At 50.0% G+C, this 24,292-nt stretch overlaps 1 protein-coding gene across 2 annotated transcripts in view; it reads left to right on the top strand.

The window, feature by feature from the left end:
* Positions 1–24,292, top strand: part of Ssbp3 (single stranded DNA binding protein 3) — a 141,218-nt gene that overhangs the window by 60,913 nt on the left and 56,013 nt on the right. For both annotated transcript variants that reach the window (XM_038333533.1, XM_038333532.1), the window contains exon 5: positions 8,852–8,858. In XM_038333533.1, the coding sequence (XP_038189461.1) occupies positions 8,852–8,858 (7 nt within the window). The remainder of the gene's footprint in view (positions 1–8,851; positions 8,859–24,292) is intronic.

Below are 24,292 nucleotides of genomic sequence, written 5' to 3'. Positions count from 1 at the left end.
AGGGGCATCTGCTTGACTTCAGCTGACTCTGGGCTCAGGAGACTGCAGGCACCCTGGTACACATATCTCGCCATCATGCGTGGGGGTGAGCATATTTCTGAGCCTCTCGGGTGGAGCCCAGTCCTGTCCGTGATGAGAGTATGGGCTGGGGTGGCTGGGGGCAGAGGAGCTGGGCCCTCCTAGAGCTTCAGGGGTTTAGGTAGGTCTCCAAGGAGTGTGTGTGTGTGTGTGTGTGTGTGTGTGTGTGTGTGTGTTGTACTTGTTGAATCTCATAAGTATTTGCTGAACCTTTGCCAAGGACCCAGTAGGTGAAAGGAAAGAAGACTTACTGTATTCTGAACTGTAGAACGGACCAAAGGAGGTAAGAAAGTTAAAGTCACCAAAGACACAGAAATCTCTGCTAAGAACTTGAAGTGTCAGTGCCAGGGGAGCCAGAGGGTTCATTTGTTCCTTCTTTCTGTAGCAGTAGTAGCTAAAGCTCGGAGAGGTGAAACCGTGGGTCCAGAGCTGCAGCTCATACTTGTCTTATGACACCACATTGGCTTCTGCTGTCAGTCCTCTCTCTCCATAGATTCATTTCTCATTTCTCCTGCTCTTCCTCCAACGGCTTCCTCTTCCTGCCTGGAATCCCCAGGAAGAGCATAGGGTCTCAGCAAGAACTCAGTCCCTTGCTGCTTCTGCGACACCTCCCAGGGATAGAACTCTTCTTACAGGACAGTGCCTGCAGCCCTGTCTCCTAATGACGGGCAGAAACATCTCACACCTTGTCGTGCTTCTCAAAAAGAACTCATGGAGTTGGGGTTTGGGGTTGTGGGAAGATGCTCTTTAAAAGGCCTGGAACTCCTCTGCCTGTGACTGTCAAGTTGTAGGACATATGGTCCTTAGCTCAAGCCCTGATTTGTCCTCCCCTCACCAGCCAGGTGCACCACCATGGCCTGGTGCTAGATGACACCTTAGGCACAAGTGCCTTTTGTTCCCAGGAAGCCCCATTTTCTCTAGAAGCATCTGTGAGAAGCAGCAGCTCTGATGATGATTGTGCTGGAGGCATCATTGTGTGAGGAGGTGGGGTAGAGACCAGGAGGCGCTGGGTGCCTGGCAGCAGCCTGCTTGCATGGCTGTACTTCTTTCTTTCTTGATAGAGCTCTCTACTGTAGGAGCGGACTCTTGTGTCTCAATGTTGTACAACGAGCAGAGCTGGCGAGGCCCTCGCAGCAGGGCCATCATTGTCTCAGCTCCCAAAGCCGCGTCTGGAGCCCAGTCATTTCTGGGTGGTGGCAGCCCTGCCAGCCTGCTGCTGTGCAGCCTGGGTCAGCTGACCAGCTGATCCTCCTGTTCTTACCTCCAGGTTCAGAGCAACAGAATGAAGTTTAACAGGTGTGAATGTAAAGTCCTGTGTGTGGGTTTAAAAAAATTAACATAATGGGTAAGGAAGAATGGCTTTAATAGTGAGCTCGAGAAAGCGACAGTCAGATCCACCTGATGGTTGGCTCTGTGTGTCAACAATTGGTTACCACCAAAAGAAAACGACACGGGCTTGCTGTACAATGCCATATTCACAAGGAGATTGATGATGCTGTTATTGCCAAAGAGTATTATTAGCTAGGTGTTTTATCTATGTGGGGGTCTCCATCTTTAAGTCACCATTGAGGGGTAGTGTCTGGTCCCCTCTTTTCAGGAGACGATTTGCCTAGCATTACTCAGTGCAAAGCACAGGACCAATGAACCCAGGCAGACCAAGAACTTGCCTTGGCTGCAACAACCCAGGGTGGTGATGGTAAAGATTCTGAGTGAAGAGATCTGAAGGAAATGATGGTACCCAGCCCTGAGTGAAGAGATGCTGAAGGAAATGATGATGGTACCCAGCCCTGAGGCAGTTTTGGCAATACCTGCTTTTCATCTGTGCCAGGCCTAATTTCAGACAGTTTTTTGTTTGATGACTCTCTTATTGTCCCTATTTTTCAGACAGGGAAATTGAGGCACGAGGAGGCCATAGTGAGACTGCTTGTGCAAGGCAGAATCTGGGGGTTCAGGCTGGAGCACAGGATTTGGAACTCTTACTAGCAGACTTAAGAGGGTGCAGCATTAAGAGGGTACAGTCGGTCAGGCAGGAGAGCTCTGACTGCCTTGTTCTACAGGATGGGGGCTCTTCTGTGTGGACTCAGGGCAGAGCCACAGCCTGAGTATAGATGTTAAAGGGAGAGGCTATGCGTCACCTCAGTGGACACCAGATGGCCACAGAGCAGGCTCCCTGTTGGTGGCAGTGAACTCCCTGTTGCCAGGTGACTGCCCACAACTAGTCTTGCCTGTGGAGGTAAGAGGGCCACATCTTGCCCCTCAAGAGTCCTTTATAGTAGGGTATAAAGGTCTCCAGGACCTCCTGTGTAGCTGCCTGGCTCCCAGTGCTTTGCTGAGGACCAGACCTTCATTACTTGCAGGTGGTAGTGTGTTCCACGGTGGTGGTCCCCATGGATCACTGCAGGGGAAGTGACTGGCTCTCCGCTGGGTCCAGCTTGGCCATATTAGGAAGCAGCACCGGTTGTCAGGTTCCACAGAATGCTGACAATGGGGCCTGGGAACAATGCTGCGTAGGAGGCGGCGTGTGTTTGCTCGCCTCCTGACCTGAGTGACATGCTTTATTTGTCCCTTTTGGTCCCCAGTGAACACTCAGCCTGGCCCTGAATGCATTTCACTCTCAGTTAGGAGCTGCAGCTTTTGCTGTGGGCCAAGCGGACAGTCATCTGATCTGAGTTCTTCTTCCTAGGCCGGGGTGAACAGGGGGTCTTAATGTTCTTGAAGCCCTTGTCAGGGAGCCCCAGTAACACTCACCTCCTTACCTGTTTTTGTGGAGGGACAGGGAGGAGATGACATACCTCACTGGCCAGTCTGACTGTAATTAGCCTCTGATGACTTGAACTGTGTGTTGAGGGGGCCTTGAGAATTTCCTGTGTAGCCAAGTTGTCTTATGGATGAGGAAACAAGGCCCAGATTGGCAGCCTCATCTGGCCAGGGTGTCTCAGGTCATTGGTGGCCGTCCAGGTCTAGAGCTGAGGCCTGCTGGCCTTGTCACAGGTCTCTGTGACACTGGTGTGTCTTATTGCTGCTCTTGCTTTTCCTACCAGGTGGATGAAAGTGACTGTGACTGCTACTTAGGACTCCTTTCCCTTGCTGCTTCTGTCACCCTGCGTGGCTGCTGATACCTGGTTATATCAGCTGCCATTTTCTTTGCCTTGTAGGAGCTGGGACCCAGGAAAGGATCTCAGGTAGCCATGGGGTCGTGTCTTGCTCAGGAGCTGTGTGGTCTTGGGGGAAGCTGACTCACCTTCCTGAACCCTGCTGTGTCACTGGGTGGGGGTGGAATGATACTGATAAACTACCCTCAGCTCTGACAGTAGCTTTCACGCAAGGGTGCAAGCCTCTCTGACTCAGGGTTGGAGGCTCAGAGAGAGTGTAGGCACCATGGGAAAGCCCCAGATGGGAGGGACAAAGGACCCCACCATCCTTCACCATGCCTCTGCCACTTCTTTTTCTGCCTTGGTGCTGTGGGCACAAACATTGTCCTTCCTTGGTTAAGGTTGCCTGTGGTGTATGAGCAGATACTACTGCTCCAGCTGATTGGCAAGGCCTTGGACAGAATAACAGCTGGGCACAGGCAAGCGCCAAATCCTCTGTGTAACCTGTGGCTTAGATTCCATCCTGTTCTTAGCCTGGGACACCCTATTCTACATTAGGTCACAGGTATGGGGTGGAGGTGGCCGCCGAGCATTGGCTCCAGTGTGTCCATGTCACTGTCACATGGTTGTCATTCTTTGTTTTTTGCCTTGGCTGTGAAGTTACATTATTTTATGAACTAAGCCTGTTGTATGTAACCTGAACCCAACTATATGAGCATGAAGGGCAAGCCTTTTATCTTCTTTCGTAACACAGGGATGTCCTAGGCCAATCATAGCATCTACAGGTGACGGGACACCTGGTTTGAACAGAATTTATGTATGCATGCACACACATGTACAATATAACATGGATGTGTCCAGATAATAGTCCAGTGTCCTTTTTAGAAAATTGATTTAGTTTGTACACATGGGTGTTTTGTCTGCATGTATGGCTGTATACCACATGTGTGCCTGCTGCCCACAGAAGCCTGAAGAGCATGTCAGTCAGGTCCCTAGGGCTGGACTTAGAGATGGCTGTGGGCTGCCATGTAGTTTGGAGAACCTGGGTCCAGAAGAGCAAGCAGCCAGTGTTCCTAACCACTGAGCCTCTCTTCAGCTCAATATGTCTTTCTAATCAGGTATGTAACTGTAGTTTCTATGTCAATGATGTTACATGCAGAGAGTATCAGGTTGGGACATGAACTTATACCATGCTCACACAGATAAACTGTTTTGTGCTTAGAGTGAGGACATACTCAAGGGTTTCATGTTACAAGCACTTGGAGTGATTGGTGTTGGTGTGTTTTCTTACCTTCTTGCAGTGCCTTCAGTGGCTATAATTACCCATTTCTCATTATTTCCTGGCATTGCCTACATGGCATCATAGGAGTGCTGTTCTCTAGGAGAGGTCATCTCTACTCTCTGTGGGTGCCTGGGAAGGGCAGCTCCATCTTTAAGTGGCCTTTTCTGACCATCAGTCAGTGGTCTCTTCACTGCCTGACTTTGGTGAAGGTGAGATTTCTGGGTGGTTCTGCCCTTGAGAGTTAGTCTTTGAAAGGAGACCACACACACACACCCCCACACACACACACACACACACACACACACACCACCCCCATAAGGTTGGAGCTGATTGTTGTACTGAGATTTCGGCTGTGTCAGCAGGTGAAGCCCGTGAGGCCTCACTTTGTGGGACAGACAGGGAGTACTGAGAGCCTCTGATGGGTCTTGTGGAAAACGACTGGATAGGAGTGAGGCCCACTGTGATCAGATGGCTTACTTGCCCCTGTTGGACCCAAGAGGTAGCGGGTGAGCAGATTCTTAGGAGAGTTTTAGATGGCAGCTCATAGGGAAGAGTTTGGTAGCATAAAGGCAGGTAAAAGGAAGAGGGAATAGAGAGCCCTTGGAGGAGGGACCATGGGGTGCAAGATCAGGTTGGATTGCTCTATGGGTACAATATTTTTGCCCTTAAGCTGTAGGCTACTCTTTGTTCCCCTTGCTCCTACCAACCTCATGGGCCTTGCTTGTTTCGCTTGTTTCAACGCCCTTTGGGTGACCCTTCCTCTGCAAGGTCAGTGCGCTGAGGTTCCAGGTATATATCTGGGTTACCTGGAGTGTTTGGTTCTTTTGTTAATTAGTTACTAATTTTAATTTTTAGACTTTCTTGTTCTTAGTTTTTTTTTTTGAGACAGAGTCTATGTAGCCCTGGCTGGACATGAATTTGAGATCCTCCTGCATGAGAGAAGCTGGGCATGGTGCCACTAAGTCTATCCGCCACTACGTTTCTCTCCTTTTAGGCTCTTCTCTGTCCATAGATAAAAAATGCAGCTGTGTTCCCTCGCCCTCGTCCACTCCAGCCTTTGCAGCCCCACTTGGATTTATGGAGTGAGGAAAGCCCGTCAGGGCCGCCCCTTCCTCTCCCTAGATTGGGGTGCGAATATGGGGAGGTGGTGAGGCAGGGTGATAATGAGATCGCTGTCTTACCTTGATTCCTTGCTGCCAGGCAGAGTTCTGGGAGGTCCTGCCCAGACCAGTTGACTGATAGCTGGAACCCCGAGTAGAAAACTGTCCTCTTTTGGTATCCCCTGTAGAGCTTGGATCTCCTTGAGTCTTGTTCAGCTCCCCTGTAGCCTGAGCCCTGGGTTGAGCCTTGGGACCTGAGTAGGAGGCTGAGACCCTGACAGTGGCCCTTGTGGGGGTGAGTTCAGCCTGGCCAGCCTTCTGCCACATCCTAAAGCTAAGTCAGTATTGATAGCGCAGGGAGGCTGAGGCTGTCCACAACAGTAATCCTCGCTGTGCAGCGGGCATGCTCCTTGAAGGAAGGAAGGAAGGGAGTGCATGTTTTCTGGCCCCCAAGTCCTCACACAACCTTTAAAAATGCACCTTGATTTAGGATTCAGCTTTTGCAGCATATTTCAAAATGTCAGGAAGATAAATATACAGCCTTATTAATGCGTCTGCTTTGAACAGAGCTTAAAAAAGGGTGCCATTCAGCCTCAGGGGTCATAGGCTGTTGAGCGCCCTCTCCTCCTACCTTGCTATGGGTGATCTAGTCACCTCTCCAGGGCAGTAGTTTGGTAGGGAGGAGAGAACAGAGGTAGAACCGTCTCTTCCCAGTCTAGAACACAGACGTATTGTTTGCCTGGTTCTAAGGTCGGTATGCTGTGTAGTTCCTGGAGTGGGCACCTGGGGAATCCTGCTGTTAGACTTCCAGCAGACGCTGGTAAATACTCTCCTCGCTTGGAGGCGAAAACTTTAGCCAAGAATCAGAAGGAGGTTGCTGGCTCTGGCCACCTGCGCTATCAGAGATTGGCTCTCCACTCACCTGGTGCTGAGAGAGAAGCTGGGGTGAGGGGGAGGCAGTGTTATGTGTAGACTAGTACTTTGAATGGCCTTAATCCGTGCAAAGCTAAGAGTCAGGTGGGTGTGACGTCATTTAGTGAGGGTGCCACTGGAAGTCAAAATCAGGCTGCATATTAGTCCTGGAGATTGTAATCCAGGGCTTTCTCACATGCTAGGCAAGTGTGCCTTCATTCTCAGGTCCCTTCTGATGTTTTTATGTTGAGACAAATCTCATTACCTAGGCTGGCCTTGAACTCCCTTTGCAGCTCAAGCTGGTCTTGACCTCACTGTCCTCCTGCCTAAACCTGAGTAGCTTGGATAACATGCCTACACCATTGGGCCTGTCATTCATTGTATAAGGATTTTTATAAAGATGCCCTGTCAGCCTTCCTGCTGACCCCCCCCCCCCCCCCCCCCCCAAAAGGAATTAGAGGAACAACCTGGGCTTTGCTGGTACTACCTGAGGAGAAAAGCAGACCTGGTTAGCTTTGTCCTGCACCCGAGAACAGCTGCAGGAGAGGATCCTGCTCGGAGGAAGTAATATGCATGTGTGGTTTAGCCTGAGGTCCCTGTCCACAGGTGAGGAAATGAAGGCCCAGTGAAGGACGTGACTTTGGCCAGGGGTTGCTTAAGCCTTGTGGGGTCCTGGGAGCTTTCCCAGGGCAATCCATTGTCTCTCTCACCTGAGGATGGGCTGGGCTGAGGGTTGGGCAGGGAATGTAAAACCCTGATCTTAGCATGGGAGCAAGGCTCTGCCAGGAAGCTAGAGTGGATCACACTGGGCCATGCGGTTCTGATCTGTGCTCACTGTCCCCCCAATAGGCCAGGAGGTGGAAGCACCCCTCCTGTGTGATCTACTTGAATTACTACTGGGAAAAGCCCCATTCTTCACCCATTCCCCTTAGTTGCCGTTCCTCTTTCCTTCAGATGATTTTTGAGGATCATAACATTTATCCTGAGCCTTATTATAAGAGACTGTCTCGTGTTTAAAAAGAAATGCTGGCTTCCAGGACTATATTTGGTGTATGGAAGTCGTTTGCATGTAAATGTGCTTAAAGGACAACAACTTTGGTTAAGATGGAGCCCTGGCTAGAGGGGCACAGGAGCGGATGGAGAAGGGGCTCAGAGTCTGCTTACGTGGGACAGTTGAGTTGGAGCCTTCAAGCTTATTGGAGCCATGTCGTTTTCTTCAGAGACAATTGCAAACCAGGATAAACTAGTGCTTAAGAATTCATAGAAAATATTTCTTATCACAAAGTCATAATCGTTATGACTCAGAGAAGTGAAATTGCCATTCCACTCTGCCTGCCTGCCCTCACTCTTGCTGCCTGCCGAGTCCCCAGCAGCAGCTGCAGAATCTGTTAAAAAGAAAGAGAAGGGAAGAAAAAAGAAGAAATCCAAGGCAGTGCTTTATTTATGTTAGCGGCTACATTTGACTTGAAAATTCTGTCCCCTGAGCCTTGAGGTCAGCACATTACAAGTGATTGATGGCTGTCAGGAGCAAGCCAGGTGGCAAATTGCAGCAAGGGAAGTGGACAGATGATGCTGTGGCTTTCAGGGGCTTAGCAGACCCTGAGCTTTGAAAGGAACACAGCTGAAAACAAAAGCAGATGGACATCTCAGCTTTGGCCCCTTCCCTTTCTCTTCCTTTTCCTTTCTCCTCCCTTTTGTATTAAGCATTAAGAAGTGAGGGAAGGGACACTCAAGCCATTGGAGTCTCCCAGAATGTATCAATGTAGGGGGTGGACATTATCGTGAGATCCTAAATATTTTGGGCCTAAGATAACTAATCTCCAACCCTAGCACTCTATGTCTTACCCTAGAAACAGGAGGCCTGGCTCTTTCCTTGGGTTCCCGGTCTCAGAGACATCTTGGATGCCCCCACTTCACAGCCCCCATTGCTGCTCTCTGTAGGACTCTTCTCTACACTTACTGCCCTCATAGACTGGGTTACTTAGGATTATGTTTCCATGGGCTTTCTGGCTAATCCTTGTGTATTTCTGTGGTGGAACAAATGGTATCAGACCCACAGGCCTGTTTACAGACAGGGAGACACGGAAATGATGGAGGGACTTTGAATTTTAAACATTAGCTAATGAAATTGCAGACGAGGGCACTGGATGGAACAGCCCCAGTATTCCCATGGACCGTGTCTTAGGAGAAGAGAGTGCAGCCTCATATGGGGACAGACAGGTCCACAGACCTCAGTGGAGTCTGTGTCAAGTGTCTGTGAGTGGCAGAAGAGAGTAAGAGCTCTGGTGTCTGCCAGGGAACCTGGCATGGTTAAATAGAGGATCAAAGCAGGGTCAGAAGGACACGATTGGGTGTTGTGTCCAGGCTGGTGAATCTGGTGTCTGCAGAGTTCAGGTTAGCCAGGAAAAGGAGGCTGGACTAGCTGAAAGCAGACAGGGAGGCAGGAAGGTGTTCCAAGTAGCTTCTGGGCGAGGCTAGAATCTTTTTCCCGGGGAATGGGCTGCAGTTCGTCATTTCCTCTGCCTCTGCCTCCCCCGCATTGCTGTGCAGAGCAAAGCACAGTTGTGTGGAGATGGGACTGGCTGTTCATTCATCCGCTAATTGTTTTGATAAGAAACTCTAATTATCCACTGTGATCATCAGATTACCCTGGCTCCAGGAGGGAGACACTAGAGTTTGAGCTGCTGCCTTTGCTGCCACCACCGCCCCTGGTCCCTGTCAAAAGGATCCTTCTAGTGTCCGGGCCCCCATGCCCATTTCTGGCTGGGGAAGCGTCATAGGTTGTTGTTGGTGGGCTCTGCCTGCGCAGTCAACCCGAGAGCGAGCACAACCCGCTGGTGTCAAGCAGGATTCTCCTTTTGATTATCTTCGCCTCGCTGTGTTAAGTCCACAGATGGTTCTAGGGACCTCAGCCTGCGGAGAGGAGCGTGGGGGAAACAGAGGAAAACACAGGGGTGCCTGTACTGAATTGACGTCAGCACTGAGACAGATTCACATGCCTTTTTATACTGTTTGATTAAGTTCTATTTCCATGTGATTTTCATATAAAAGAGCAATAGGCAAAAAAAACAACCAGGAGGGCAGATTATAAATTAATCCAATAATTGAATCCCTCAGCAGAGGTAATGGGGAGTGATGGCATGGTAATTGATCTGATAGGGGTTTCACAGACGTGGGAGCTACAGCACAAAGAGGGTCTCATCTTGGGAGGAGGGATTGTGACCAGATATGTTATGCCCCTGATACCTGGCCTTTAACAAGCTTTGGTGTGCTGAGTCTGACCTTTGCTGGTAGGAGATGTGTTTTTCCCCTCCCCTCCTGTCTTCATCATTCAGGCAGGTATCAGTGGAGCCCAGAGAAGATGAGTGCCGTTTCAGACAGAGAAGTGGGGTTCTGAACTGTCCTGTGGCTCACAGGTCTCTTAGAGAAAGCAAAGCTCTTATCTGTGGGGTCTGACTGGGATCTGTAGGCATGGGAAGTAATGTGGTGGAAACCCATATAGAGCACATTGTGTGCAGTCAGTCCGTGCTGGCGTTGTCCTCATGCTACTACAAGGCTCTGGTTCCACCCCCCCCCCCCTTTTGACGGTGCCATTCTCAAGGTGGACGTGCACCAGGGGATACCAATTTCCTTACAACTCTCACCTCTGAAGTTTCTTAATTCTGAGCCTCATTCTCCCAACCAAAGTGCAAAGCCAGAGATCCGAAATGTAGAACTTCTGGGATCATTGCAGCAGGACACGCCACTGCCCCATTAGCACCCTGCTATTGACCTACTCCTAAGACCTGGAGCTTTCCTGAAAGGGTTGGGGCGTAGTAGAAAATGTATCATCTGGTGAATTCTGTACATGAGTCTCTCTGCTCACCCCCAGTGGGACTGTGCCAGGGCCTTGGTGTTGAAGTACCATATGGATAGGAAACTGGGGTTTGCGGGCTTTCCGGGGTATGTCCAAGGATAGACTTAGTCTTCAGGGGCTGCTCTTCAGTTTTTTAAGCTGTGGGATCCCTAAGTAAACAGCATTTCAGGGATGTGAATCTGGTCAATACTGCCCTAAGCATATTAGCGTTAAAGAGGTTGATTTGGGCATTGGGCTATGCCAGAACTGTGTAAGAGGGACCTACTCCCCTACCCCCCTTACTTTCTGGGTGGTGGTGGTGGTGGTGGTGGTGGTGGTGGTGGTGGTGGTGGGGTGTGTGTGTGTGTGTGTGTAGACAAGGTCTCACTCTGTAGCCCTAACTGTCCTGGAACTTGCTCTGTTAGACCAGCTTAGCCTTGACTCAACAGAGATCCACCTGCTTCTGCATCCATAAGTTTTGGGATTAAAGGTTACACCACCATGCCCAGCCTACTAAAAATGATTTTGCTGTAATGGGGGGTTGGTCCATGGCCTCAAAAACTCATGCAGAGTTCTTGACTGGAAGGCTTTCTGCATTTGGAAGAAGACTCATGCATTGCTGGGAGGTTCAGAGGCCAGCACACCTGGTTTTGAGAGACCAGTGCTCTTGGTCACTAACTCTGGGCAGCAGTTTCAACACATTTCACCCCGGTTCCTGGCTATTCTCCATCTGTATGATAGGGTTATTAAAATTCATTCCTCTACGAATGCTTGGAGAGTACATTAGGTATTTTATTGTAAAATGCTTAGGGTAACCTGGTGCATGCTGGCTGTCTATAAATGACATTTTTTCAGTCTTGTTTGAAGAGGACACATAGATTTGAGTGTTGCATGACCCTTAACACTGAGCTAAAATAGACCCACATTAACCCGATGGGGGAGGCCCCTGCTTTGCTGGTTCTCTGCCCCTTTCCACCCAGCCTTTAACAGGCTTTTCAGCCTTGCTTTAGGGGGTAAAAGCTGAGCCATCTGTTAATAGTCTGATAGCAGAGCACCCATTTAATCTTAGCACTCCCGAGGCAGAGGCAGGTGATTTCTGTGAGTTTGAGGCCAGCTTGGTCTACACTGTGGGTTCTTGACAGTCAGAATCTGTTGCTCTCTTCAGGGTCAGTCCTTTCTAGATCTGGAAAAATAGCTGTTATGTGAATCCAGACCAGCTTTCAAGCCAAGCACCTCCTTCCCTCCCTTTGCTTGCCTGGGGCTGAGACAGGAACAGGGCTGCTTGCCTGTTGGGACAGGGTCTAGCTAGCAGGCCAGGGCAGAAGTGGGAACACTGCCTTCTAGGGAAGATAGGGAGCCTCCTTCCACAAGCAGGACTCTGGCATCTTGTCTAGCTGGAGGAACTGGTTTCTAGGACTTGGCTCCTAGGCCAACCTGCTGGAGGGGTACTGGGACAGAGAAGCCAGGGGCTGAGGCTTGGATAAGGCTGTTTTTTTGAGCTGTTTACTTACTCCTTTTGAGTAAAGGCACCTATTAACTGTGCATCTCTTGGTTCTTTTACAAAGCTAATTAAACCCTTCAGGCAGAGTTTTAGGGCCTAGAATTCTTTACTTTCCCAACCGTTGTACTTTTGGGTGTGCTGGGAGTTTAATTGTCTTGCTCAGAGGGCTGATCTTTGAGCTGGGAAGGAGCAATGGAGGACCCTGTACTTCTTCCTCCTCTGGTCAGTCTAGATGACCTAAATATGGACCTAATATGCCTGCCCTTTCTGTTGTCCCCCTCCCCCTGGAAGTATCTCTTGAGGTCAGTGACAGTGGGTCTTCACATTCAGGTTAGTGTAGGTCCATCTTAGCATGATGTCAAAGAGAGGTGCGTTAGAGAGCCTGTGTGCCCCTCAATTAAGACGTAAAGCTTAAAGAAGCCTATTTTGGGGGGTTGGGGGGCCAGTGATCTCACGGTGTCTGCTGTGTCAGTGCTCTGGATTTGCAGAGGCTGCCATCATACCAGCTGGCTTAACCCTGGGGGAAGAAGAAGGTTATTGGTTTTTCCTGAGCCGTGGTTGGCTTGGGTCAGGGACAGTTGTTGTAGCCTGGAGACCTATCCTTCAGTTTCCCCCACTCATTCCTGGGTGAAGAGAGCTTGCCTTCTGCAATTTCTGTGTATTCCATGTGACCTAGCCAGGCCTGGTGGAGTTTAGGTGTCATCTCCAGTGTTTTTTCTTGTATATTTATATGCAAGATGGTGGCAATAGAGGCAGCAAGCTTTCTGGAGGGTTCTGCAGGGGCTGGCTCGTGCCTCAGGAGCAGCTGAGTGGTATGCACAGAAGAGGGATGTCTGACTGCTTGATACAGCCTTTTGTTCTAAAAGTATCTACTGGCCATGGCTTCTCCATAAAACTTGACAGGCAGGGCTGTGGTGGGGCCTTGGTTACCTCAGATCAGCCAGATTCTTCAGTTCCTTACCCATTCTGTTCACTGCCACAAACTGTGCTGCTCTTTGGCCACATACATGGCCTCAAGAGGAGTAATAGCAGAGACTGGGAACAACCAGAATCGCCTCATTCAGTGCTCTCATAAATTGGACCTTGAAAGGTTGTGGTCAGAGCCATAGGGTCCTATCTCGCCCGTTCACTGCATGCCAAGGGGCCGACTGACTTTCCAGTCTTGAATTTGGATGGGCAAGATAGAGAGGTTCGTCTTCTATTTTTCTAACCCCTTCTCAGCCTACTTCTGCTTTGCCTCTGCAAGCCAGCAGTGCACGAAACAGGGCCTTCCTTGCCCAGTTACCTTCCCTGACTGGCTAAGGCCTCTCTGCTATTCCCCACTGCGGAGGCCTATTTACTTATTTTGACTGCAAGTGAACCTCAGCTCTGTGTTCTTCATATTGCCCTAAGATCTAGAAGACACTCAGTTCTGAGGGAACACTACCGGGCTCCAGGGCTTTCCTTCTACCTATTAACATACCCTTAGCTTGCTTATAGTCACTTCAGGACTGATACCATTCCTCTGCTCGTCCACCAAAGGAAACTTGAGATCCACACAGTGGAGAACTCCCAACTTGAGAGCCACATTGCTGTCAGTGCAGGTTCATCTGGCAGATACTTCATAGCTGAGGTGGGCTGCTCTGCAGTGCAGAGAGCTTTCAGGGTTACCATGGCTGTGGGGCATGGAGCCGAGGACAGGCATGGGAAGCACACAGAGCCTCTTCGATGGCCCCACTTTTGCTCTTGGTTCCTTACGTAGAAGCTAGCATCACTTGCTAAACCAGAGTTCCCCTCTAAAAGAGACCGACCCCAGGCACCCGCCAGCTGACACCTGCCATCTTGGGAAATGCCCCATTCTTTAGCGTGAGCCCTCCATGCTCTTTCGAGGAGCCTCTAGGGTCCCTTAGGTCAGTATCTTTTCCCAGAGCTCCTCTCTCTCTCCAGCCTGACAGGTCTCAGTAGAATTCACTCAGTATGTTACTGGTAATGTTCTGTGCCTTTGTCACATGAGGTTCCTCCTGCCTGGTGCAGGAGCCTTGCTCAGGACAGCTTTCTCTCTATAGCTGACTACAGGGGCATTGCCTGCCTCCTCACTGGTTGAATACTTCCTGTCTGCCAGGCACCATGGCTTTCCCAGACCAGCCTCCTGAACTGGCTCCTGTGCACGCTTGGTCTGCCATTCTGCTCTCTCCTTCCATTTCTCTTCTCTCTATCTACTGCAGGATAGCCAACGACAGCTTCCTAAGTGACTGCTGTTTGTCAGTTCCTAATGTTAGCTTGCACTCACCTTTCTCTTTGGTTTCTTTGAAGCTAGTCATCCCTGCTCCCGGTCTTTTTTTCCCCTAGGAGTGCCAATATCCCTCCTTTTGTGGGACTTAGTCCCTCCATTTGAAAACCCAATTCACCTCTCCAGGTTGTCCTCTCCCCCAAGGTTGAAGCAGGTGACTGTCGTGAAAGTAGTATGCAGGGTGCTGCATTGTAGGAGGGGTTGCATGGCTCTCTCTGTCCAAGCTTGAGGTGAAGGCTACAGATAAAAAGTTTGAAGAGCCAGTGTCTCGGACATTTGTCCCCAGAATTCCATCCACCCAGGGCCATCTGCCTCCTTCAAAGAGAAGAGGCCAACAAAGAACAATAAAAATAACCGGAAATACCATGTCTTAGCTGCATTTTCCTCTTTCTTCCTTCAGGACTTTTATTTTTTTAAACAACCTAATAAATCGGGCGCCAAACCCGCTTCTGGCCATTTTCCTGGAAGTAGTCATTGTCTTCTTGGAAGCTGGCGCCGGCTTGGAGGGTCGGGTTGATTATTAACAGATTGCAGAGGCATTGTAGCACAGGTAGTGGGGTTGCATTGGGGCTGAGGGCACACCCCAAGTGGGCTGTGTTGGGAGCTTTCTCTTCCCTGAGGAGAGCCTCTTTGCTGTGGCTGCCCCATCTTAGTAAGTTTGCAAGTTTTGTCTATGAAAGGAGTTCACCCTGGTCCTGGCTTTCCTTCCCCTCCACCCATCAGCAGCAACTGTTCTTAGCACACAGGCAGTGTCAGTGACAGGAAACCTGGGAGGGCAGCAGGTGCTGCTTGCAGTCCCGCTCCTGCAGCATGACCTACGAGGCATGGACCCGTCACTGAGAAGGGAGTGAGAGGGAGCCAGCTTCTTGGAGCCCTGCATCTTTTACATGCCACTTTGCGGCGAGGATTCAGCCTTTACTTCTCTGGGTTGTCACAGAGAATGGGACAACAGTACCATCTTACTGCCTGTTTGGTTGCTTCCGGTCCTTCCCTGCTGGGTGTGCTCTGCTGCAGCTGAGGTGGTGGTTCCAGACGTCAGCCTGCTCATACACAGAATAAGAATACCAACCTACTGTGAATGAATCATAGGGGTCGTCATGCCTAGGATGTTGTCCCCCTTGTCTCCCTGTCAGTACAGTCCAAGGGTGTTCAACTGCATGCGTGCTGTTAGTCATCAGGCAGCATGTGGAGGTCCTGAGAGATGTCACCACCTCCAGCCTAGCCAGAGACCAGGGTGGCCCCTCTGCTGGCAGCCCTGTGCTGCTCGTTCCTTTCCTGGATGACAGACTCCCGCAGCTACTTGGAAGGCTCTTTCTTCTCCCAGCTCCACCCCCCCAAACTCTGGGGGTGTGAAGATGAACTGGTGTGACTATAGCTTGGTGTTTTGGGTATGCTGTGAGAAAAGCGGAATTGGCTCAAGCTGCTTTCTCAGTTAAAAGGGATTTAAGAAGGAGAAAGAAATTAATCCTACCCTGGTGATCAATCTGACACCTTCCCTTTGAGCCCCAGATGGCTGGTTGGGGGTAGAAAGTTGGCCACGGCTGTTGTTAGGGAACTGAATGGTGTATCTTATCTCTGTACATTGGTAGTTATGGGCTCTGTGGCTCTGTGTGTGTGTGTGTGTGTGTGTGGGTGTGTGCGTGCTCAGCGCTCCCCCTATAGTAAGTGTTTAGTCGTCCCGAAGTGTTCCCATTGGGAAACTGTCATCCTTGAGGAGGGGTCATTTGCCTTAGTTTGAGCCTCTGTCACCTCTTTTTTTCACCTCCTGGGAGGGGGGTCGGAGTTAGGGTAGGGTGGTTAGAGGAAGCTCAGGAAGCAGAAGGCAGCTCTCTCCCTTTTCCTCCCCTGTCACAGCCTGACAAACACTGTCCAGGTCTACACGTGTGACTGCGCTCTGATGTCTTGTCTTTGGATAAATATGCTTCCAGCTATTCATAATTATGTCTTAATGGCTGCATAAGGTTTTATTGAACCATTTCCTTATTGGCTAGTCCTTCCTGCCCTTCCCTACCATCCTGTTCCTATACACAACCTCATAGAGAACAGCTTTGCATTTTGGTCTTGATGGTTTCTTTGGGGTGAATTCCCAGAAGTGAAATTACTGGATGAAGAAGGATGGGCTCATTTTGAGATCCTTGACTTATTTTGCCAAGTTTTTGAAAGGTTATCTTCATTTATGCTGATGCGAGCAGTACATAAATGACTTATCCTAACGGTTGTTGTTGCTGCTCTTTTTTACTCTTTTTGGGGATAAATCCCAGATAAATCCCACGTGAAATCTTATTCTCTCTTATAAATGCCCAGCCTTAGCTTGGCTTGTTTCTTGCCTGCTTTTCTTAAATTATCCCAACTACCTTTGCCTCTGGATTTTTTCCTCTTCTTACTTCTGTGCATCCTACTTCCACTCTCGCTCCTGACTGGCTGGTGCGGCCCCTGCTGTCCTCTCCCCTTCTTTTCTCTTGCTGCTTCTTCCTCTTCCAGATTTCTCCTTCTATTAATCCTCCCTGCCTGCCAGCCCCGCCTATCCTTGCTCCTGCCTCGCTATTGGCTATCCAGCTCTTTATTAGATCATCAGGTGTTTTAGACAGGCAAAGACTCACAGCTTCACAGAGTTAAACAGATGCAGCATAAACAAAGCAAAACATCTTTACATCTTTAACAAACGTTCTAGAAACATAAGCAAATATAACACACCTTAAAATGATATTCCTTAGCACCTAACTATACCTTTACCCACACCTGGGGATTTTATTTTTTCATTTTTGCTCTAGGTGAACAATTCTGGCTGTGCATACAGTGTTAGAGCTCTAGCCTCCCTGCTTTTTGCACTAACACCCCAGCGCAGTGTTGCCTGCTTGTGCGCCGCTTGCTGCCAAGTGGTATGCGATGAGCTCGCTCCGTCCTCCAGCTACTAGGACTCTAAGCTGTGTGAGTAAGAAGGGGTCACAGGTAGACCACATAAGACCTCGATCCATTGCACAGAAGCAAGATGGCTGCCTGTGCTCTCAGAGGTGACAAAAGGGAATTGTGGCCTAGAGAGCCTGAGTATCGAGCAATGAATAACCCAAGGTTCTGGCTTTGTACACCAAGGCTGTAGTCGAAACCCAGATCATTTTGTTCACAGTATTTATGGGGCCTCCTGGGCACCAGGCTCAGTGGGGCTGTGAGATGGATAAGAGCCAGCAGTCTCTCTAGACAGACAGAATCACACCAGGGGAATTTCTATATGATGTGACAGATGGCTGGACAGGGTGCCATGGAACGATCAGGGGCCAGAGTGACAAGCTCTGCTTTTCTTTTGTTCTTGAGACTTTAAGCTCCCTTCCCCCATTCCTGCTTATTACGGGAGGTTAGGGTTAGTATTCCCGTCTTGTCAGAGCTTGTGCATAGGTAGCTTTTTACACTGCATGGACTTTACACACCAGACGGGGAAGCTTCCCTCTCGTCCCAGTGTGAGACCCAACTCCACAAGACTTCTCAATACTCTTTGGCAAAGTCCTTTTCTATCAGAAACCTAAAAGAAGTTAAGTTCATAGAGTTCTTGTCTTGGACATTGTAATTTCTCTCTAATTACCATCTGTTTACACACTGAGTGCTGTGAGCTCTTCCTCAAGTGTGTCAGATGAGCATGCAGCTTCATGGCTTCATGTGGTAGTGTATGCTCTAGAGGAGCCTTCTCCTTGTGGCCTTGATAGCTCAGCGAAGTGGGGGAGATTCTCCTTGATGTTTGTCCCATACAGTAGACCCTCAAAACTTCGTTTTATCCTTCTCTACCCCTGCCGGACAGCTAAGCAATTCAGTCTGCCTGGGGACTAGGGCTGGGTTGGGAGCTGGATGGGGGCCTCTGGATCATAAGGGACATCTGGGTATTGGCCCAAACTCTGTTCCCTGCTGCCTGGCTGGGCTCCCTCTGTCACCTGTTTCCCATATCAGCCACTTGGGTTCCTCTTAGGTCTAAAAGTAAAGGTCCGCCCCTCCCTGCCCTGAAGTTTGGGAATGCTTAGCTCTGACCCTAAGTGGTATCCACTCCACTGGGCAGAGGGGATGCTTGCACACGGGACCTCATGCTTGACACTTTTCATGCAAGCCTTTGGCCATTGACTTCAGGGCACAGGACTATTGGTGTTACAAGGCACAGACATATAGTTGGCTTTGGTGTGTGTCCCTTGCCTGCCGCCCCCCCCGCCAACCCCCCCCCCCCCCCATTCCTAGCCGAGGAACAGGAAACCCCAAGGCAGGACCCTCAGACTATTAGAGGAGCATCCCAGCTGCCTCCCATTGTCCTGGAGCCACAGGCTACAGCCCCCTCCCCCAGATCCTCCTCTGGAGAATAAACACATCAACAGGATTGATTACCCTGCAGGTCCCTGGGCTGCTGGCTCTGGCCTGCATCTGGAGCTGATTTCTGTGCCTTGTACACCCATTGTCTTGGATGGCTCTTTTCCACGAATCAGAGTCAGCTCCGCTGTCCTAACCCTAGTGCGACCCCTGAATGCGTGTTTGTCGGTCCAGTGAGCATTTCCCTGCTTGAGGAGGGGAGAAAAGGCTGAAGTGCACTTGAGTAGCAACCTCCCCTGCTTTGGTGCAGACCGGATCCGGATCCAGTTCCTTCCCATCCCAGCCCCTCCCCTAGCCTCCCACCTAGGCCTGTCTTTCTGAAGTAGATTCAAAGTGGAGGACTCAGAGGGGATAGATAGCCTAGTGACTCCCATAAGGCGCTATGTTCACAAGGCTCTGCATCTGCCCACCCCACCCACCACCACCAAGGTTGGAGGGAGCTACAGGCCGTTGAGGCCTGGCCTCCCTGGCATGGTCAAGGAGGTTTGATCTAAAATGTTGGGCTTGGGCAGGAACTGTAACCAGAAGGACACCCCCCCCCCCCCCCAAGCTCTTAGAAGGGGCTGTGAAGGTGTAACCAGGTGTCCAGCCCCCCTGCATAGTGACTCATTCCTTGTGGAAGGAAGCCCTCACTGGCCACTGATCTGAACAGTCCCCCTGTTCTCTGATATGCTGTGCTGCTCAAAGCCGATACCTGTGCTAGAGACTATTTCCAGTAGGCGGTTGCTTTCCATGGATGCTGGAGAGAAACAGATGATCAGATGCAGATGGACCTGCATGGGTACTTTGGTCAGCCATAAGGGGGGTTAGCAGGTGGGGCTGGCAGCTGTAGGCGTCAGTGAATCCCTAGAACCATGGATCCAGGGATACACAGAACTTAGAGAGCTACAAAGCCTCTTTGTGCAAGTCCTTGTTCCCTCCTGGGGGGGAGGGAGGAAGGGAAAGGAGGGGAGGGGAGGGAAGGGGGGAGGATAGTATAAGGTGCACATGGAGGCCATAACAGGATGTTTGTCATCTTCTATTCTTCCTGCCTTATTACCTTAAGATAGGGTCTCTTACTAACCAGAAATATGCCACTTTTATTATTCTTTTGTCCTGTCTCTGTCTGTCTTTCTATCTGTTATCTATTAGGGTCTCAGGATCCACCTGTCTTCCACTCCCCGTTGCTGGAGGAAAGAGGCACAGGCCCGCTTTTGTGTATGTCTTCATGCTGCAAGCAAGTGTCCCTACCCACCAAAACCTTTTACGGGTTTTGTGCTGACAATCATTTAGCTTGTTCTCCACTTGAAGACCTTAAAACTTGAACACAGGGCGGCCTGGGGTGGGGGCCTGCTGGTTCAGTGCAGTGAGCTGTGCTCTTTGCCGTTCTCCTTAAGTGATGGTGATGGGAGGGTTGAAGCCAAGGATGGCTCAGCTCGTGGGTTGGCTGACTCACTTCTGATTAGGGACCTAGGTAGCTGGCTTCTTCCTTTCATTGTTTCCCAAGCCCTTTACAAGCTCCACTGTCTTTATGAGCCCCACAACAGGTCCTGCAAGTTAGGGAGTCCAGAGAGCACCCCAGTGTCCAGGGTCCTTCAGATGCTGTCTCTGGTATTGTGGGCTCATCCCCTCTAGCTTTTGTTTAGAAGAGAGCCCTTTCTGTGGTTATTTTGAGTTACCATGTGAATGAATAATTACCTTGTGAAGGCCTGGTCCTAGCTCAGACTGTCCATTATCAGACCTTCACTCTGCTGCCCCCTTCTGGGATGACCAGTTCTCTACTCATGGACTGCCCTTGCCAGATACTCCGCAGTCCAGGAAGAAGCCTACGTTAATGGTGTGCAGAATTCTTATTGCATGAGAGCCCCAGAGGAATGACAGTGGTGCCCTATCCCTTCCTCATATCTGTATTCTTGCCAAGAGTGAAGACACATGCTTTTGGTAGGTGCTGTCACCCCCCACCCCCAAATCCAGACCCAAGGGCAGACAGACCTAGCCTCCCAAACCTGCATTCTTCTGTGATCCATCACTCTTTCTTTTAGATCAGGGTGGGGCGTCTGCTCGTCACGTGGTGTAGATATCTCAGTTGTTTAGTCTCCCAGCAGCAACCCCAGAGTCTATAAAGTACTGAATGGAAGGGGGAAGTGGGGAGGGGAGTGGGCTGGAAAGGCAGAGGCCAGAACTGTAGACCTTCAAGTCCACACCCCTTCTGAGCCCTGCCCAGCTTCCTCCCGTCCCTGGTGGTCTGGACCCACCCTGCCTTGCAGATTGGCATCAGGCGAGCTACTACCCCCATTAAAAACTGGAGGGGCCAGGGAGGGAGGAAATGGCTAGGGTGTGTTGGGAATGTTTTAGCTAATGCAGGGAGTGCTTTTTAAAAGGCAGGTAGAATTTTTTTCTTTATAGATCAATTAAAAACCCTTCTTAAAATTAGCCCCGGGAAGGTGTGTCGGTGGACTCTGTTTTTTTATTTTTATGTCCCTGACTCTGCACGTCCTTCCCTAGCAGAAAACTTTAAGAAATTCCTTTCAGGGTTGACCAGTGTTTTTAAATGTCAGGTAGTGACTGAGTAGGGGGAGTTTGCCTGGGAGTTGAAGTACCAACTCTAGGGAGGGTGCGCAGGCTGCCTGTGACTCCCCAGGGCCTTAGAGCCTGCTGGCAGCAGCAAACACGAAGAGGGGCATCTCATCAGAGCCAGGCAGATGGTGTTCACCTGCTTGGGATACACTCCCTGGTGCCGGGGCCCTTGGAGTTGCTCAGATAATAACAGACATCTGCCAGTTCTGGACCCAGATCTGCGGGCATTCAAAGGCGAAGAAGTGTGTGCAGGGGAAAGGAGCCTACCCGGGGGCCTCCCACCCCGCCAAGTCGCTTTTGTTTTGAGAGTTGTGAGCCCCTCCTTCTCCGCACCAACATCCGAGCAACAAGAGTGTTTTAATGGAGGACAGTTCTGTTTTGGAAAACGACAAGAAAGCTCCTTGTCAAGTGTTGACCTGGCCTTCCCTTTGTCTCGCCTTCCTTTCTTTGTGTGCGTCTGCAATGGTTTGTTCTAAGATAAGGGGCAAAGGAGTTGGACATGGATTTGGTGTGTTCCTTGGGGTTTTTCTTTCTCTTTCCTTTTTTGGCAGCCGCTAAAGCTTTTGGTTATTTCTGAGTGCGGGACAATTGGGGAGTTGGGGATGCGAGAGCACTGAGCAACTGAGTGGTGTCAGCAACAGCAAGTGGCAAAGAAGCCAACTTTCTAACTGCTGGGAGATTTCTTGGTCCATTGTATATGTGCGTGAAGGACAAAAAATTTCTCATGGCCTCGAGTCCTAATAGGGACATTTGCCCAAAAATCCCCAGAAGGCAAGACTGGCTGTTTGCAGCCCAGTGCTCTGCCCTCTAGCTGTACTGGGGAAGAACTGGTTCTCCTTCACCATCACCAAATAGGTCTGTGCTGATCAAGGTTGCTTGGATCTGGCTCCATCCAGTATGGGCACTCTGGGGGCAGTGGGGACAGTAGAGTCTGGTAGATATGTTATGTGTTAGTTTCCCCCAGAGCAAGGGCTCAGGATAAGACTAAAGTCAGCTCACTAGAAGACTGACATTAATAAGATTACAGAATCAGCTCGATTGTTGTAATTGCTCCAGCCAGAGGGTTCCGATTGCTTACCTGTGCCGGCACCTCTGACAGTTGTCCTCTGTCCACAGAGCAATGTTTTGTGTGCTCCTTAGGGCTTGTCAGAAGAGTATTATATTTCTGTCTCTACTTACGCCAAGCTAGTGAGATTTGTATAAACCCCCAGCAGAAATCATCTTTTCTTGTGGGTTTTTGAGTATCTCTGGGTTCGAGACCATCCAGGGCTACATAATAATGCTCTGTCTCCAAAAAACCAAACCAAAACAAAACTGTATCTTAGTTTTCAAAACTGCCCTCGAATAAGTACCTGACTTCCTAGAAGTCAAAGCCTCCGTGCTCTTCTTTTTACTTTAACTATGGACTTCTCTGGTGAGGCTTTCGGCTCTTTTTGGATGGAGATGATCTTGAAAATGTCATCTAATTATTCTGCAAATACACACACAGACACACACACACACCCAGTGTACGTGTGTGAGCGTGTGTGCGCACAGTGTGGTCTGATGACAGCAGTAGGCCTAGGCTTCAGCTGGGGAGCAGCCAGAGTGCTGTTTGATCTTTGTCTTTTAGAACTGCAAGGTTGAAAGTAAGGCCAGGAGTGATTGGTGGTCCTAGCAGAAAACACAGGAGGGGTAGGAGGCAGTGTCAGGCGGTGCCAGCTACCTCTGTGTGGCTCTGTGTTCCCCGTTCTGTGAGATGGTTCTTACAACACATTCTTGGTTTGGGTTGGCACAGGGAGCTGAGCACACAACGGTGCTTAACACATAAAAGCAGCTAGTGACTGATTGTCACAAAATACCAGAAGCAGTCCTTGAGAAGTGTCAGGGTCCTACCTCCCACCGCAGATTCCCTACTCATCGGAGATGACCTAGGTAAGAATGGGGCTGGAGAGATGGCTCGGCAGTGAAGAGCACTGACTGCTCTTCCAGTGGACTCAGGCTCAGTTCACGGCAGCTCATAACTGACACCCTTCACAGACATACATGCAGGCAAACACCAATGCCAAGTAAAAATAGAGAGAAGTTGGCCTCGCATGAAGCTATGCCGTGCCTCTGGTGGTTGGTCGTTGTCGTCATCGTCGTCATCGTTTTAAGCCTCTATTTGTCAGGCTGGTTTCACACAATTCGGCACTTGCTAATTACGAGCCCAGCCTGGCCAAAAACTCTATGCTTGTTTGAACTTGCAGCCTTCCAGGCCTAGAGGTGGATGTGCTCTTTAACACCAGCTAGAGCTTATCGGAACCAAAGTGTGTGTTACCGTATTCCTCCTGTTTTTACTCAGCCAGTGCATCATGTCTACTCTCTGGGCTCTGTGCAAGCACAACTCGGTTCTCTGGGAACCGAGAGGGGTGGATGGCTCAAGAGGAAACTATGAAATGAGCCAAGATGCTGCCAGTCTGGCTAGAAGGATGCCAGCAGGTAGTGGCAGGTAGAAGAGTAACCCCATTTGTAAGGGTAAGTTTGAGGGGGTAGTGTGGTATACATATAGCAGTCCTCTGGGGCATGGGTCAGTATATTTGCACATAGGAAGGATGGTGGGCCATCACAGGAGAAGGCAGTCATAGGACACAGTTTGCAGGTAAGAGCAACCGGGCTTAGGAGGGACATGCCACAGAAGAGAGAAGACCATGAGATGTAGAGAAGCAGGTGAGGTTTCTCAAATGAGAATTTCTTTTCCACTATGGTACATTTCCCCCCAAGATTTGCGTTCACTTGCTTCTGTTCTGAGAGCATGTGTGGCCCTGTGACTGCCTAGGAAGGGAACTTTCTGCTTTCCTGATTTGTCTCCATCCAGAGATGGAACTAAGCTGGAAATGGGAAACCTGAGCCCCAGGGATGTGTTCTAGGTAAGGACTGTGTCCCCTGAAAATGTGGAGAGGGAGCAGTTACCACTGAAGTAAAAGAAATTCACAGCTGGCTTTTTAACCTCTGCTCCTGCTGTGACCCCAGGCTGGAAGGTATCTTTCCTTCTCAGTTGAGAAACAGTGTGAACCATGGTGATACATGGTCCCACCATTCAGAGACTGAGCTAGGGGAATCTCAGATTTGAGACCAGCCTGGGCTATATAGTGAGACTGTCTTAAAGCAACAAAGGGACAGAACAGCCCAGAGTCCCCTGAGTTCATACATTCACAGTGATGGAGGCACTATTGTGTTCCCGCGCTCTCACTATCTCTCTGGAGCCCCGCCTCTTCCCTCTGTCACATGCCCCAGTCCTTGTCCACCTGGCCAGTGTCTTCCATCTTCTAGATATATTTGCACTTCATCAGTAGTCCATGTTCAAGTGC

The sequence above is a fragment of the Arvicola amphibius genome, chromosome 6, assembly GCF_903992535.2.
Source record: "Arvicola amphibius chromosome 6, mArvAmp1.2, whole genome shotgun sequence".
Lineage (NCBI taxonomy): Eukaryota > Metazoa > Chordata > Mammalia > Rodentia > Cricetidae > Arvicola > Arvicola amphibius.
This window is presented reverse-complemented; position numbering and strand designations above follow the sequence as displayed.